The following is an 18,334-nucleotide window of genomic DNA, read 5'->3' on the forward strand; positions in this document are numbered from 1 at the left end:
AAAGCACTGAGGTTGCGAAATCTACATAGAGAGGGGCAGACTTCGGTGTAGTGAGTGTGACGTCATCTCGGACAGATCCGAGGAATTCGTGGGGGCCGTCGGGGTGCTGAGTGAACGGGGCTGGTGGCTGCTGTCGGCCACCGTGGATATGTACTGAAGGGTGGTGGGCATGGATCTCTGCAGGAGCCCCCTGTATAGGAGGGGGATGGCCCGGCCATGGTTGCCTCTCATTAACCTTCTCCAAGTTGTCAGCAGCACTTGTGGAGCTAGCTGGGAGGTCATGATCTCTATTATAAGCATACCCGTTTGTTGATACCTCTTCCATCCTTTCCCTCTCCTCTGCCCCTTCATCTCCACTCATCCCTGAGCTGACGTTTCCGTTACCAGAACCCTCCTCTCCTGAGCTGCTGGAAGAGTCTTCCTCTTCCTCCCTGTCCCTGCGAGTTCGGCTCCACTTCCCCCGCCGTCTACGTTTCTCCTCTCGGCTCTGGTGCCTATCTCCTTCATACCTCCTTCCCCGTTTCCTTTCCTCACTCCTCGACCTTGACCTACTCCTTCGTCTTTTTCCTCTGTTCCCCCTCCGCCGTTCATCCTTCTCGCTGTCCCTCCGCCGAGGCCGAGACGAGCTGCTGTCATATGACCCTGACCTTTGACTGACAGGCCGGCTATCCTGGGAATCAGAGCGTCGACGCCGCTTTTCACCATTGGGTTGAAACTTCCGGTATTTTCTACTGTGTTTCTCCCCATGCTGCCAGGAGGGCTCCCCGCTCCACTCGTCATCTTTCTGCCAGCGACCATCTCTCCTCCCAAAGAACTCAGAGCCTCCATCCTCCTCCTCCTCTTCTTCTCCATCATAACCTTTACGTTTTCTCCCACTGCCAAATCGGAAACCCTGTTCTGAAGAGCCCGGATACCATCTACCTCGTCCTCTACCACGGTAAAATCTCCCTCCCCCTTCCTCCTCTCTCCCATTCTCAAAATATTCCTCCCCACCAAAACCCGTAGTTCCTCTGCCTCCCCTCCCTCCACGGCCACCATAATGAAAACCTCTCCCCCTGCCCCTCCCTCCCCCTCGGGACACAACGGACGTTGACCCCTCTCCCTCCACTCCAAACTTGGGCCCGGCGGGTCCCAGGAAGTCAAGGATGCTGATCTTCTTTTTGCTCTTGTCCTCCTCTGCTTCCTGTCTATTCCTCTCTTCCTCCTCCACCTTCCTCTTTGCTTCCTCCTCCTCCTCCTTCTTCAATGTTTTCTCCTTTTTTTCATCAAAGTTATGAGTCACCAAGCTGCCCATCATGGACCCATTTACTCGTCCATCTCGCTCTTCTTCATCAGTAACAGCACCTTCTTCTTCTTTCACAACAGGCGAGTCTTTATCAAATTTATCCTCCTGTGTCTTACCCATCTCCCCTGCATCCCCTCCACCCCCTCCCAGTTGAACCTCTCCCTGACTCTCACTCCTCTTCCGGAAGGTTCCCCTTTCCATCTCCTCAATGTGAATCGCGTTCACGTCAAGACCTCCACCACCCCCCTCCTCCTCCTCCTCCGCACACCCTCCTGCTGGGGGAGCCCACTCCTCCTCATCATCCACAATCTCCCCCTCCTCCTGGTCTCCCCCATCCCCTTCCTCCTCAACCGCCTCCCCAACAGATCTCACTTCTCCCTCCTCCCCACTATCACTTGCTTCCCCTTCCTCCCTCTCATAGCGGAAACCCACCTCGCCAGTGTCGATACTTCCTGTCTCCTCATCCTCTCCACTCTCAAAACCTGCCAGATTGCCCTTTGAGCTGACCAGGTAATCTAGATTTCTCTTCATGCGGCTGACCCGACCATGCCCTTCTACAGAGCTCATGGCATCCAGAGCTGACAGACTGGGTGCCAAGGACTGTGCAGACGAGGAAGGACCACTGGACAGTGCAGAAGAGGAAGGACCACTGTTGGAAAGACCCTGTGATGTTGATGGTTCCTCTGAGAAATCATCCACCTGCTCATTCTGAGTGTTGCGGGCACCATGCCTTTCTTCTGAGTCACCATCTGGGACTGAACTCAAATTTTGACCACCCAAACGGTCAGCACTTCCATCATCACAGAACACAGCAGAACTAGACGGGCCAGTCTCGCTTAGGTCACAACCATCGTCTGATGTTCGCTGGGCTGAAGACGACACCAAAGAATCTAGAAAACCCTCCGCCATGGTTTCACTCGCCCCACGGCTAGCTCCACCTCTCTTCTCCTCCACCATCTCATCTCCACTAGTATCCATCATCCCTTCAGTACCACCCATCGCCATCGTTGCTAACTCTTCATCAGAATCCGCTGATTTTGAAAAACTCGCCTCGGTCTCCACAGACTTCGATGAAGTGGAACTCTTTACTCGAGCCGTGCGCTTTTTGTCTCGTATTTCCCAGCTTATGGTCTTGTCAGATTTAGCTGTGACCTCAGAGGCTGAGGAGGATTTCTTGATTGGTGACTGCTTGACCTGCAGGGAGCTATCACTTCTGGCCTCAACACCGCTGGACTGTGCAGACGAGGACGGACTACTGTTGGATTGAGAACTACTTTTCGAACCTGCTGCATGTAGGGAACCTGGAGAAAAAATAAAAGTGGCTGAGTGGTTAGTGTGCTCAGGCTCACAATAATGTCAGGCATATGTCGATGACACAGCACTTTGGTGGGTGGTCAATGGGAGGGGTGTATCCTTCGTCACAACATAAAAACCCTGACTTAGTGGTTAGGCTCTCGGACTCGCAACCGTAAGGTTGTGGGTTCGAATCCCGTCAGGGGCCCGACGTTGTGTCCTTGGGAAAGGCACTTTGCACAAATTTTCCTCACTTCACCCAGGTGGAAATGGGTACCCGGCTATAAACAGTGAAAGACTTTGTCAGTTTGATAGTGTTTGAGCGCGTGAAATCCGCAGCTTGCACTGTATGCTTCCTCAGAAGCTGAGAATGTTTCTGAGTGTTCTCAGAGGGTCTGCTGGGGTAATAATAGTTGTAAAGCGCATAGAGCATGCTCTTGAGCATGGATGTGCGCTATATAAATGCAATTATTATTATTATTATTATTAAACAAGGTGCTGCGCACGGACGACCAGCAATGATTTGTTGACTGTATTGGTGTGCCATGGTGTACTGTCACGAAACATTGATAAATTATTGCATTGTCTTGCACTATGCCTGGGATCAATGAATAGGGAATACTAAACAATTTTTGTTTTAAATACTAAGACACAAACACAGACAACACTTGCAGCTATTGCTACACCAGTCTCCCAATCTGACTTGCAACAATTTCCTAATGCAGTTGACATTTCACCCTAATAGACCAAGCATAGGTAAATTTGAAGGTGAACGTTGGGTTCCCCATCCCATAAAATGAAATATTTCAGGAAGATGAAAATGAAATGAAAAAATTGGACCTATTCAGACTAAAAAAGAGCTGAAATTGTATGCCATAGACCTTTTTCATTGCCACAGTAGCACACATTTTCACACTGGTTGCTATTAGACTCTTGGGACACAATGTCCATTTCATTCCCATCTGCATCTCAAACATCATCTCAAGCAGACAAAGTCCTCATTAAGTCTAATTGTACTAGCCTGACAAAAAAATGAGTACAGCATTGTCTACAAGGGGGATCCAAGTCCAGTGGTTAAGACTAAGACTAAGATCCTGGGTTCTATTCCATGCACCCTTGGTTGAATACTGTGTCAATTGTTTTGGCTTTTCTGCTTATTGTCCTCAATTTATACAGCTGCTGCAAATGGGAACTTGGCTATTAGCAGCAACATATACGATAACATTTAAGTGCCTAACACTCTGTCACACTGTATGTCACTCAGGAATCTAAAATGACAAATTAGAAAGGCCAGAGGAAGCAAAAGGGCTACTGTCATGTTGTGAGAGCTTTCAGTTCATATGAACACTAGACTAGAAGCAATCACATTAGCTATACTGATAAGTTGGTTCCAAAAATGGAGTCTAAATACATACAGTGGCCCAGTACCCACTGTGGAGACTTACCGTCCCTCTTGATGATGACGTGCTTACTTCCCTTGGCCAGTAGGTCCTGGTTCTGCATGATGGAGCCCAACAGGTCAAAGCACGAAGCAGATGCTGCCGGGGCAGCAGACGGGGAAGATGTTGTCGCAGATGAGGAGGATTGTGCTACTGGGGGTTGCGGAACCACAATTTTCCTGTGCAGAGTGAACAAACCTGTTGGCATTTTGTCTCTAAAATAAAAGCATTGATAGTAGACTACAAGATGATTCACTATAGTTCAGAGTGTTTTGAGTAAAGAGGTTTTGTTTTTTTTAGTAAGAATTTTACAGCGCTCGCAACTGCGTAGGGTCATATGAGCACCAAGGGGTGAATGTCATCAGAGAAGTCCAAACGGGGAATCAGGCTTACTCTGCTCACCTCTCTAGCTTCAACAGCACAAAGTCTGCTTCGACTATCAAGGCACCCCAGAAAAAGCAGTTCACAAGAGAGTGACAAATATACAAAAGAAGTAGAGGAAAAATGACGATAGTAAGGATGAGGAAAGAAAAGCAGCAGTTCCCCCTAGGTTTGTTCCAACACAGTATGAGCATGACATTGATAAATCAGCCCATTTACAATTCTACTGTGCATAAGAACATGTTAACATCCCCCCTACAGGAATTTGAGAATACAGAAGCACATCAACACAACCATCATATAGTGCTGGGAAAAAGCAGGACAACGTATTTTCCACAGTCAAGATTTGCGACCTCTATATGGGGCTGGGGACTCCAGATTCCTAACGACAATCTGGACCGAACGGTAATCAACACCTGGATACAGGCAGATATACAACTACCGGCCCTGACCAGATGTGCTATAGACCAGACCAAAAGAGGTCGTAACATATCGGACCGCATGTGGCAAGCTGCCGCCCTCTGGAGGAGGCGGCCATAGAAAAAAAAAAAAAAAAGAAGCAAGACAGAGTAATAATAGAGGGTGAAAAAAGAAGTACTCACTCTTTTTTTTTAAATTCATGAACATCAAACAGTGTTCAACTGGTATTGCCGGTGGTTTTGATAAAAGCGTTTTGTTCAATTTTTCAAACAGAAGTTCTTTTACATTCAACATATGTCATTCACTAAAAACAGTATCAGAGCAGCTGTACTATAATTAATGTGAATGGTATCATTTTAGTGGCTCAAACAGGAGTGAACCTTCTTGTAAAGCCCATACTTTGCTAAGAGATAATACTTCCAAACTTAAGCTCTGTTATAAAGAAGTGAGGTATGGTAATGTATTCCATGCCCTTTTCAACTGAGTGAGACCCTATCCTATGATTGAAATATTTTTTGAAAACTCCCCAAACAACCCGTTACAAGAGCATATCATTGAGGATTTCAAACAGGGTCACGTGCACCGCAGTCCATCATTTTATGAACAGATGTGGAATAATAGGAGGAAGACATAAAGACAAGGAGGGAACAATAATAACCAGAAGCATTAGCTGCAATATCGATAGGAACACACTCAGGTAAAAAGACATGCTGTTGAGAGACAGTTTGTGCCAAGTTATCACTTTCAAGGCACATTTCAACATGTACAGATAAGGATAACAGTAACAATAAGAAGAAGCTGATCAAGACACTCGGGTTAAAAACTTGTAAATGGTCAACAAGTAAGTCTATCTAATCTTGTTTTCTCTTTTTCTTATTGTACATCTGTATTCCAAGGCAACGCACTTTGCCAGTTCTAATTGCGACCAAATCCTAAGTACAGGGTGATCCAATAAAAACTGTACAACTTTTTTCCTAAATATCTCGCACAAACTTTGTACTAGAATGTTATAATTTGAAACAGATATTATTCATTCATTTGTTTGACATAAAATTCACAAAAAATAAACTTACTTTCGAAAATGGAAAGGTTTTAATAAAAACCACCTAAAATGCAAAATGCACCAATTCGAAAGGTAAGGAAAATCATGAAATAATTGGTTGGTTCTTTCCTTTCCTTTGATTTTAAAATCTAATGTTTCCATCCCTGTAACCTTTAATCAATATTTCTTTTCTTCTCCAGATTATTTTTTTAAATTCCGGAATTCTGAGAGCAATGGTCTATATGTCCTCATTTGGACTCGACACATTTTAACGTGTCGTTCGTAAAGTTCAGAGGTGGCCAAACACAAGGATTCATTCAACCATGAGTACTCAAAGCCATTCACACTGTACACCTTACAGTATGGAGCTGTTTCTAGAGACAATAGGAGGGGGGATGAGGTTGCCCAAGTACACAGCATTTGTGGAGTTGATATAACCTGAAAGGTGAATTTAGGCTTTGCCAAGGAACCAAATGTCATAGAGGAAATGTTCACGCTTTTCAAACAATCAAGGAATCATGAACACATTGCCATCCTCTGATAGCTTCGCAAACAGGGAAATGGCTTATCTACTGAGTGTAGTACCCCGGTGACGTTTAAGGGGTGCAAACGGTGTGCGTTTGGCCTGAAATGGTTGTTTTGACTAGGAATTTTTCGCTCTGATTCTCTATAGGTCCTGATGGACCATTTCCACCCATGACAACAAAAAAGTCCTTAAGGGCACTTTAACATTTTGTCCGTACCTTGTGCGAAACTTACGAAATGAGTTGGGGTGAGAAGATGTTCAATACAAAAAGCTCTCTCCTCTTTATTGATCTTAACTATGATCCCAGTAGGTAAAGGAAACTTGAGGAAAACTATCTGCAAACTGCAGTAGTTTGCAATATAGCGCAATCGTTGGGATTTTTAGTGGTTGGCCTGATGCAAACTAGTGCGTCAAGCTACAAAAAATGAGGACAGCTGAAAATGGGTTGATTTTTTTACGCGCTACATAGAGCAAAACTATTCTGTGGATTTATCTATAATGAATATCCGACAAATTCCTTTGGACTTCCAAATGTTGTATACAACAGTGTGAATACTTCAGTGTGAAAGAAAATATTAACCAAAAAAAGTTCTACAGGTTGTTTTGGGATCACTCTGTATATCTGAAAAAGAAAAACCACACAACTTTATTACGTCAATATACAAATAAAGTACATCTCAAATAAAAGGAAGAGTGCGGAAAAATTCTCGCATTGAGCAGTATAAAAACTCACCGCTTGGTCGGAGCAAAACTGAGTGGTTTGTGAGAGGAAAGTGCTGAGCGAGACAGCAACGCTTTGGCCGGAATGGCTGGTCGGTTGACAGGCTGCCGCTCCTCACCTTCATGTCTGGGGGAGGAATTGTTAGAGTAAAGAGTCGGTGAAGGGGGAAAAGTAAGACAATTAGATAGAAACAACAGAAGGAAAAAAAGAAATACAGCAGACTTTGTGTAACACAAACCATGCAATACGAAATTCGGGTCAATGCAAACGATTTCAGATCCACAAATTTTTTTTCGCTCTTTATTCTATGCACTGTAACTTTCCTTAACATGTTCAAAAATTCCCAAAGATCTGATTAGCACAAAGAGATTTTGGGCAGTTTTATCATTCTTCTCGACGCTGACACTTCCTCTTTCTTTCTTTTTTTTGCTCAGGGTAGCCTACCAATGTCAATACACGTCACACAACGCCTTTTGTTTCACAGGACAGGAAAATGAGACACTTGGAAATGCCAACCATCCCTAATTTAAAAGGAAAAACACTTTGGTGCTGTTGTAGCTAGACACGACATACTTAAAGAGTTAGTAGTGTAGCCAAAGACATGACACACACTTAAGGACTGTTGTGGCCAAAGACATGAAACATACATAGTTGCTGTTGCCACAAAAAAAAAACGCCACATACTCAGCAAAACAGTAGAGTTCATCCTTCCTGCCTAGGATGGAGAACGAGGACATCTTGAAGTCGGAAAACCGCCCAGCGCCACCCGGCTCCACGCGACTGGCTCCGCTGGATGTCTTTTGAAGTGGAATGGATCGTCCGGCTGGGGGACGAGACAGACCTAGCTTGTCGGCAATACGACCTTTGACACTTGTTACTGGCGGTATGCGAGCCGTCCGAACCTGTCACGGCAAGACAAAAGAGAAAAGATAGATCAGTACAAGAAGCACATCAACGCAAAAGTGGTGATCTTGCAACACAAGGTCATATGAATATAAGTGCTGAAGATTAGAGGTGTTAAAAGAGAGTAACAAACACAAAAAAGAAAGAGAGATAAGGACGGTAAATGCTTTACAGGAAAGAAGGAGCAAACCACATCAGAGCATCTACCTACCACTTACAATGGTGATTTGCTTCAGGAAGGAATTTGCACCCCCTGACAGACAGCACACAGAGCTGTATGCACCATATTATTGCATTGATGTTTGAGAACAGTTAGATGTCAGAGTAATTTGTTTTTATGAGCACCATTTAGTATTGAGAAAAAGAAAGGCAGATAGAAACAACAGGAAGAAGAAAGAAGTAGGACCTAAAGATAATGCACATTCATAGAAAAAACAAACTGTACACATCATGTGGTAAAGTCATTAGCTGAAAATAAAAAAATTTCTCAAGATTCCGTAACCTAGTCTTCATCAGGACAGCCCCTGCTCATAGTGTTGCTTCCTTACATCATTCAGCATCTGTGGTGTAAAGGTTATGCTTTCATCATTGAAAGAAAAAAACAGGAGTTTCATTCTAGAGAGGGGAAAGTATTTTATTGACTATCTCCTGTCTGTTGGGATTTTGAATCATACTCAGCCAAGGTTGGCCAAGGCATGTATTGTTGAAGAAGCCGTTTAGATGACTTACCTTTCCAAATTATGTCAACAGGAGCATAAAAACATAATAACCACCAATACTCACAGCAGCCGGTGAGCTTCCAGTTGCTGACGACCTCCTTGTTGTTTTCTTGACCTTCCTTTTCTTGCGGCCTTTTCCTTTCCTTGTAGTCTTCCTCTTTCTCTTTGTCCCTGTCTTGCTTCCTGCTGTCTTCTTCTTGGTAGTTTTCCTTTTGCGTGTGGTTTTCCTCCGTGTTTTCTTTCTTGTCGTCCTTTTGCGAGTCGTTTTGCGTCTACGTGGAGCTGCTGCCCTTGTTGTTGACGAGGAGGTGGAAGGACCTGGTTCATTGTCACCCTGAATTTTAAAATTAAAATTAAAATTAAAAGATTTTTAACGACGGCATTCGTATCAATAAAAAAAATGCATGGACCCCAGCACTCATGCGAGTTTCAGGTTCACAGAAAAAAAACAAGCCACGAATTCAAAAACATGATGAGAGAAAATTACATGCTTTAAAAATGCTCAAATAACACCAATAATAAGTAGATAGTGCACACACTGAAACTCATAATAGGCGCAAACAATCAACGTTGGTGGCCATAACGAGTTACAAAACAAATGAATTTTTGTCTTAGTTTTTGTAAGTTTTAAGGCACTTGCAACAAAATAAGGTTAGATAAAGGCCAAAAACTAGAGGTGCTACTAGAAAGTAACATACAAGTAAAATAAGGGGGAGAGATAAGGACAATACATCTTAGACAGGATGATAGGAAAGAAGGAGCAAACTACACCAGAGCACCCGCAAACCGACCACAAAAGTGTTTTTGCAAACAGGGCAAATTCTGAAGCCCTAGCCCAGTAAGCTGACGAACCTCTCCCTCATCCTGGGCATCCATGGCTGCAGCCACACGCTCCTGTCTTTGAGCTCGCTCGATCCGGATATCTGCGATGATTCTACGCACGCGCTCACTGACCCTCGTGCGGGCTATCTGGCGTCGTAACTGCCTTGGCATCAGAAGATTGGCTGTGAAAAAAACCAAGTCATGAGGAATAACAGCATCGTGGGAAATGTCTCGGATTTTAAATAGTCAAGTAAAGTAACTGAAATATTTATCAATTGTTAACTAAATCAAAGTAACAAACTACATAACTCTGTGGTGCGATGGTTAAACTCTCTTTTCCTGTATACAGATAGCATGATTTCCATCCCGGCATGGGGAAGTCTATTTTCCCAAATATCTCATATTTCTGTCAGCACACTGTATCCTGCATAGCCTATGTTGGCCACGACAGGCAGGGTCTTTGACTTTGAGCAAAGAGACTCACATTGCCATGGTAACAGTGATTTAGAGCGTGGAAAAAGTAAGACAAATAGACACAGGGAACAAAAGAAGTAGAAAGACCTAGCAGTCGTGCTCTCCATCCAACAAACCACACAGGCTGGGCCAAAGCTGCCCACTTCCTTAATTATATAAATTGCATTGCGGTTTTAATTTTACTAAAGCGTTTTAAGCCACTTACAACGCAATGAGGTCAAATAGTGTCAAAGATTAGAGGTGTTACAAGACAGTAACACATACAAAAAAGGAAGGAGGGGAGATAAGGAAGATAGATGTTTGATAGGAAAGAAGGAGCAAACCACACCAGTGCGCCAGCCAACTGCCCACTTGCGTTGAATGAGGGTGTGCATGAAACATTTACCACCATTAACAGTCAACAGCAACAACAAGAGACCACCATTACAGGAAAAAGAGGTGGAAACCACCAGTGCAGGCACCAACCTTGGTCACGGGCCTGCTGACAGTCCGGGCAGAACCACTCATCCACCGGCACTTGTGCCAGCGGTGGGTCCAAACATTCACAGTGGTATCTGAGGTGGAGAAAAAAACAAAACAACACATATAATGAAAATCTTGACCTGGACAGATGGCTGCTGGAATCACACCCATGGACAGGACCCAAGTTTGAAACCTGCGGTGATGCCCAATGCCGCGTTTCTCAAAATAGATTAACTCCCAGCAGTTTTGCCTATTGTGGTTTTTTCATTTATGTTTCAGGGGTCCTCCATACCCTCAAACCTCATGCAATAATCTACCCACTCCAGATAGACATATTATATCAATAGAAAGGGAATTGGATGGTCTTTCAGACATAGCCAAAGGATTTCATTTTTTGTCAAGCTGTCATAAGTGGGACCTTTTTTTTCGTTACTAAAAATAGAAACAAAAACAGAAATCACACTATTCCAGCAATCACAAAGAAGGAAAAAAAAGTGTTTGAGAATTTAGAATTTGCAATTATTTCATGGAAAAGTGCATTCAGTTCTGCATATTAAGTGTCAAAGATACACAATTCTGTGGGAAAATAAAGAATGAGAGCATTCTAGTACATCCTACAATTCCTAGTTATTGCCCTTGAATCTGGAAATTTAATACAATCACGTTTTGCTCTCAAGCATCCTGCAATAACCTGTCTGTTCCAGATAGACATATCATTTACCAATAAAGGGAATTAGATGGTGTTTCAGACCTAACCAATAGATTTTATATTTATCAAGCTTTCTTGAGGAGTGACATATTTACCGTGTTACTAAAAATAGATGCAGAAACAGAAATCGGACTACCCCAACAATGACAAAGAAGAAACTAAAATATTTAACAATTTAGAGTTTACATTAATTTGATGAGAAAGTACATTCAATTCAGCATGTAATGTGTAAAAGACCCCTCATTCTGTTGAAAAATAAAGAAATGAGGACCTTTTTTGTGCATTCTACAAATTCTCGGTTATTGCCCTTGAAACTGGAAATTTCAAAGCGAGAATTTTATAATGAAGCCATCAATTTTAATATCTATTTTATATTTTTTAGGCTATTTAGTCACTTTTATTTGATAAAAACACCTTACAAAATCTTTCTTTTTAAACGTAAATGTATATTATCGGCAAAATACCACATCACCAGCCATCGTATATATTTCTAAGGTATAGTACTGCATGAACTGCTGGGAGTTAATGGATTTCTGTAATTCCCTCCCCCTGACACAACTTGAACAGAGTGAAATAAGACAAGAGGAGATAGGATTGAACAGAACAGGACAAGATGCATGTACAGTGAGTAGGGCTGGGTCACGAGCGCGAGAACGGAACTGAATCGCCACTCTTTCCTGCGGAACGCGATTCACGATTCACTTCAGCGGAACGCAGAACAGTATCGCCAAACGATTCCCGATTCATTCCCCTGTCGCTGTCACCACCCTGTGGCTAGTTCAACCTACTGTTGAGTCGTGAGTCGAGTCACGAGCGCAAGAACGGAACGGAACACTTAGTATGGCTCCCCTTATTTTACAAAAGATAGTATAGTCCAACCCCCCTGTTAAAACAAAATGAACGGGGTCCAACCAATAGACAGAAGGAATTTTATGGAGCCGTTGTTTTAGCGAATCATAGAGTTGGGGGGGGGGGGGGGGGGATTTATGGGGGTCACTAATTGAGGTCAGTTGATAGAGCAGCGCAACAAAGGGTGTGGGGCGGAGAAGATGGTGGAACAACAAGAGTGGGACTCGCGCTCGCCAAGAGGCGTTGATATGACACTGTTCCGTTTCAGTCAGTGTTCCGCCACAGTTCCACGAGCGCTCGCATACTCGCGATTCTTTAAAGCCGACTGAATCGCGAATCGCCACTCTCAAATTTCACGAGCAGGATCCAGCCCTAACAGTGAGGCAAGAATACACGAGGTAGGATAAGATATTATACACTGCTGATATACTCCACAGGAAGAAATAAAACATACTTTCCCTTGCTTCTATGAGACAAAATATAAATGTATAGCATCACTCACACCTACGCACAATTGCACGCAGGCACACATGCACGGACGCACACAAGCATGCAGGCACCCACACATTTGTGTACTCTACAATACAAGAAGGTCAATAACCTCCCCCATCTCCCTTCCCACCCTTCAGTCCCCTTCAGACTTTTTCACACAACAATCATTCAACAGTCACAAAATCAAACACACACACACACAAACATACACAAACAGAAACACACACATATACACATACACACAGAAACACACACACACACAAAGAAAAACACACACACACATAGAAAAACACACACACACAGACATACTAACCCCATGTCACATCCATCACACAGCAGTAGCCTGTCCTCTCTGTCCGCCTGACCACACACCTCACAGTACGTCGGGTCATCTTCCTCTTGCTCCTCCTCTGCCTGGCTCCGATTTTCCACAGGAATCTGAGAAAGGGACAAAGTAAAATACAAATCACAAGTTAATAATAATAATAATAATAATAATAATAATAATAATAATAATAATAATAATAATAAAAATAACAGTTCATCCGTCAATTTCTGATAATGACCATTGCACCCGCAGCGGAGAATTTAAAAATATTTTTAAAAAGAGAAATAGAAGAATTAAAGGTTAAGATGACTTGTGGCTTCTCCGATGGTCAAGGAGACCAATTCTGGTAGAAAAAAGATTTCCACATTTTGAGCTTTCGAAAGTCCACTTCTACTTGTGAATGTGAGCAGCTTTCGGGCTTCTCTCTTGATTTCAGCATTTTTTATTCGTGAAGCCTCACTACATAAACAAAAATCAAAAATACAATCTACCAAAGGCAAACTACAGCCATCCACCTGGGGAGAAAATACAAAGTACAAAACAGTAATTCAGTAATAGCAACAGCAATAGAACAAAACCCTGTTCATTTTCTACTGATTACCTACATAAACATTTGACATGGACTGTCAGTACATAAAATAAAGCTTAATAAAGGACAACTACGACAGCAGCAACCATGAACACCACCAGCAACAACACAACAACAAATACAACAACAGCAAACAATAACCAAAACCACCACCAAGAACAAAAAAAACCCCACAGAAAATCCCGATTAACAACGACAACAACAGCACCATCATAATCGCCACCACTAACAACAAATTTTGAAACACCACTTCCAGCAAAAATTTCTACTCCATCACCATCACCACCACCACCTCCAAGACTACAACCATCATAACCAGGGGCGAAGGCCGACTTGTTTGACAGGGTAATCAAAGTGAAATGGGACCAGATAGGGCCTGTAGATATCACACAAGAATCTTACTCGAGGCAGCGACTCTGAGTTGTGAATGAAAACAAATCCGGAATTCATATTGTATGTTCAACCGCCAAAATAATCGGGAAAGTATCTTATTAAATATCAGTTCCCACTAAAATTAAACTTAACTTTAGATGTGAATACATAAACATAAAGCAAAGAAGCAGAGATGTCAGTACTAGATCTATATGTTATAGATCTACCAGTGAGTCTAACTCTTTGGTAGAACATGACAATCAGTATTTTTTAAATTTCACATTTGGCTGTTTTTGTTAGCCTTTCGCGGCCAGGAGCTGGTGTCATAATCGAGGTCACGATCTGATTATAGGACGGTAAAAAGTCGAGGAAAAAAAACAAGCACAAGCAGCAGTCAAGAGATTGTTAAGAGTTAGTTCCCCTCACATTTGTGAGGTAGACTCGACCAGTGTTAGTTAGCTTACTTAATCAGGGCTGGTGATTGATTTTAACTGTGGCCCCAAAGGGGTGAACAGGGTATATGTGGCAATGAAACAGCTTTGACTGCCATGCACATGTTCCCTTCAACTCTATTCCAGCCTCACTTTATTTGTTGATTACGAACGTCTTTTGACATTTAATTTATGAGGTTTACGTTTAAGGATGAATTTGACAGCGACAATGTTTCAAAATTAGAAAGGGAAGCAGTGATTATTTGATTATATAGACGCTTCGCCCCTGATCATAACAACACAATCCCATCAACCACTGACCTGTTTGAAGATGATCTCCTCCCCGACATGCCGAGCCAGGATGAGATGAAACACTTGCCTGTCCACGGGACACGTATTCACGTTCTGCAGAGCACAACGGTTATTCTGTACAGGGCAATACACAAGTTTTCTCCCAAAGTCAGAGAGCATAGCAACGTTTTGAAAAGAGACACATGTATGAGTCACGGTGTGGTGGAATCAGCCGCTCGTCAATTTTTTGGGGCATATGGGGTAATTGGTATCATCTTAAAACCTGTTCTTTTGCCTTCCTTTTGGGGAAAAATATATCCATCTATGTTGAATAGAAGTTGAAATGTTTGCGATTGAAAGAGGTCAGGGTCGTCTGGTTCCAGAAGTAAAATTAGCAAGAAAATGGCCTCCATAATTTGGTTGTTGTTGTTACCGATCCAGCAACAGCTGGGCTCTCGCCCTTCTGTACAATGCCAAGTAGTGATAAGTGCAGGACTCCATAATTTGGTAACTTCAATAGTCTGAGAGTCCTTGGAAACTGACAATTTACATTTTTTCTACCTTTAATTAATGTTTTCCAGTAAAATCCACACAAAAATGTGTTTTTAAATGGACGAAAAAGGTGTTGAGCCAAAAAAAAAAAGAAAATTAGAAAAAAATTGCCAATCGCACAAAAAACGGCACTGAATTTCACAACGATGCCTCACATATGACAGATTCTTTTACTGAGCAGTCGATAGGCTTTCAATATAGACAACTTCTCTCCCGAGATTCTAGCACATGACATCTCAGGCCACAGGTGAAACCCTCGGTAAAGAGAATTCTCTATTCTCATATATTGAGTATAACACAGATAAGTCGAACACAGAAGACTCGAAATCACACATTCGTCAAACTGTGCCTGCGGTCCGGTATTTATTTTTTTTCTTTATCCTTGAAAGAAATCCCTCGAACTACGAATCCCTTGAACTACAGAGGCCAGTCCCGACGAATTCAAGCTATCTGTGTTATTATACTGTATATATATTTCTACCACCACAGTCGCGAGTAATCCCATTGTATTTTACTCCCCCTCTTGCTAGAGCAACAAAATGAGCCATGCTCAAATTGTGGGCATTGCATAAGTGCCTCCTGTTCTCCATACATGAAAATAAACAACACTAACAGAGAACACATTTTAAATCAGGTTTTTCAACTGAAAAAGGAAAATATCAAATAAATTCTATACAGTACATCAAGAAATCAGTCGAGTGAACCATGTCATTGATGACAGAACCTACCATTAATCATATATTTCCATCTCCTACAGCAAAAATGAAACCATCTCCCTCTCCTTCACCCTCTTTCCCCTTCCCTCCCCCCCCCCCTCCCTCCCTCCCTCCCCCCCCCCCTCTCTCTCTCTCTCTCTCTCTCTCTCTCTCTCTCTCTCTCTCTCTCTCTCTCTCTCTTTCCCTCCCTCCCTCCCTCCCTCCACACACCTTGGCCCACTCCTGTATACACTCTAGGCAGAAGCTGTGGTCACATGACTCAGGTGTGCCAATGTCCTGAAGACGGAACTTGTTCAGACAAATGGGACATACATCGCCGTCTTCTCCATCAGACTCGCTTTCTTCAATCATTGCAGCCTCACCGCCCTCTTCCTCTCCTTCCTCCTCCTCTCCTTCTTCTTCCTCTTCTTCACCATCATCATCATCGTCATCATCATCTTCTTCTCCTTCTTCTGCATCAGACTCACCCTCTGAAAAACAAGAATAGCAAAAACTGTTTCAGGTTTTAGCAGAAGACAACACAGGCTACAGCTCTTCACATAATTTTATCTCATTACACATGCATGTAGTCACAAACAGATGCCGAGTTAGCCTAGAGCCCTTTCTTTCTGATCGCCAACGCCAAGCTGTCAACATCGCTACCACTAGCCCTTGAGAAAGAAACCTGATTCAATTTTCAATCAAGTGAGACCAAGAGGTCATGTTGAACAAAATCGTCATCAGGGGAGATAAAAAAAAAAATAGACAACGCCAAACTCATAGATTGGGTCTACTTTATTATTTCCCTGGAATTAATTACTAGATCCCTTGTAACGTGAATCCTGCTTTAACTGATATTTTGCTCCAGTCCCTTCCCTCTCGTTATAACTAACAGCATTCCACTGTATTAGTGTCCCATTGTATGGGTTTTAATCCACTTTCAACACTGTACGGTTATTCAAGAGAAAAGACCTCCAAATATAACATCCATCTACAATAGCTTCGAGTCATATTTTAGTATATGGTCTCCCCTAATTCTACTGGAGTCGTTTTTGCTTCACTTTTCCGATCCAGCAGACATCTGAGTTTGAACGCTTCGGCCTTAAACTGGAGATCAAGAACACCTCTTTGGGGATTTAAACCAAGGTCAACTGCACCATAGTGAAGCATCACACTGAGCTAAGTACGCACCTGTACATTACATTGTAGTTGCAGTGGAGCAGATATAATATGATACAGTGGAATCCATTTATAACGAGTCCTCAAATAACGAGTTATAAAGACACTATTCTAAAACCCCGTTTTTCTCCCTTCTTTAACTTTGTACATAAAATACTGCTATAACGCAATCAGACAAACACGCGAATATAGCTGCTGCTGTGCACAGTGCATTTACAGGCCATTTACTCATATGTAAAACCTCGCCAGTTGAGAAATTTGTTGGTTGTCTAGCGAAACAGAATGGGAGAGCCCACGTGTGCCAACAATAAAGGCCGGATCTAATGAGTGAGGAGAGTGTGGCATGCACAGACAAGCAGAACGCATCGTGTGATAGGCCAGCCTAGTTTAGATTATCACTTCTTCGATGCGGGGACAGAGAGGTCACAAAGCTGTACTGTGATGGACGAGCGAATGTGTGACGTGGACGGGATGTGGTATGTTCCCATTGTGCGCAAGCAGACGAAACGCACCACAGGATGTGGTGGGGTGGGGGACAACACAGCGGGCAAGTTAGCCGAGAGAACTTTCTTTCTTATTGTCAATATCGCTAGCGCTAGAGAAAGAAACCTGATTCGACTTTTGATCAAGTCAGACTTAAGGTCATGTTGAACCAAATCATCATCATCAGGGGGAGATTACAAAAAGAAATAAACCGAAAACCAGACTCATAGATTCGGCCTACTTTATTATTTCCCTTGAATTTATTACTGGATCCCTTATAACGAGAATCCTGCTTTAACAGACATTTGGCACCGGTCCCCTCTCTCATTATCACAGGATTCCACTGTATACCACAGCTTACCTTCTTCTCCTCCTCCTCCTTCTTCTCCATCTTCCTCTCCTTCATCTGACTCCTCCTCCTCCTCACTGCCACTTTCCTCCTCTGTGGACTCTCCATCCTCCTCCTCTTCTTCCTCCTCCTCCCCCTCCCCAGCCTGATCTTCTGGGTCATTGTCACCCAGCTGCTCCATGTTGAGTTCTTCACCAGTCGTCGACATGGTGGCTGATGTTACACTTTGTACAATCTGTCTCTCTTCACCTGTAAAGTAATTTATTTGTTTGAGTAATCAGAAACACATCAATGCAATAACAGTCATTTAGTGAAGGGGGTACAGTATAACAGACAGAAACAACAGAGGGAAAAGAAAAGAAGTCGAAGCTACAAATAGTGCTTTCCCAAATTCCCATTTGTTTAGACTAGGTTTTTTTCTTCTAATTTTAGTAAGAGTTATACGGCACTTGCAAAAGATGAAAATAAGTGGTGGAGACTAGAAGTGTTACTAGGGTGTAACATACAGATAAAAGGAGGAGAGATAAG

At 42.8% G+C, this 18,334-nt stretch overlaps 1 protein-coding gene across 1 annotated transcript in view; it reads right to left on the bottom strand.

Annotated features, from left to right (window-relative positions):
- The window catches only part of LOC101857403 (PHD and RING finger domain-containing protein 1), a gene marked incomplete at its 5' end in the record, with an annotated part of 21,527 nt that extends 5,278 nt beyond the window's left edge, over window positions 1-16,249 (bottom strand). Inside the window, 10 exon segments of the mRNA XM_005096639.3 lie at window positions 93-2,586; window positions 4,024-4,196; window positions 7,120-7,233; window positions 7,792-8,009; window positions 8,794-9,063; window positions 9,582-9,733; window positions 10,491-10,579; window positions 12,851-12,975; window positions 14,579-14,662; window positions 16,027-16,249. Coding sequence (XP_005096696.2) covers window positions 93-2,586; window positions 4,024-4,196; window positions 7,120-7,233; window positions 7,792-8,009; window positions 8,794-9,063; window positions 9,582-9,733; window positions 10,491-10,579; window positions 12,851-12,975; window positions 14,579-14,662; window positions 16,027-16,167 — 3,860 coding nt within the window.
- Between the last annotated feature and the right edge of the window lie 2,085 nt (window positions 16,250-18,334).

The sequence above is a fragment of the Aplysia californica genome, unplaced genomic scaffold, assembly GCF_000002075.1.
Source record: "Aplysia californica isolate F4 #8 unplaced genomic scaffold, AplCal3.0 scaffold00134, whole genome shotgun sequence".
NCBI lineage: Eukaryota > Metazoa > Mollusca > Gastropoda > Aplysiida > Aplysiidae > Aplysia > Aplysia californica.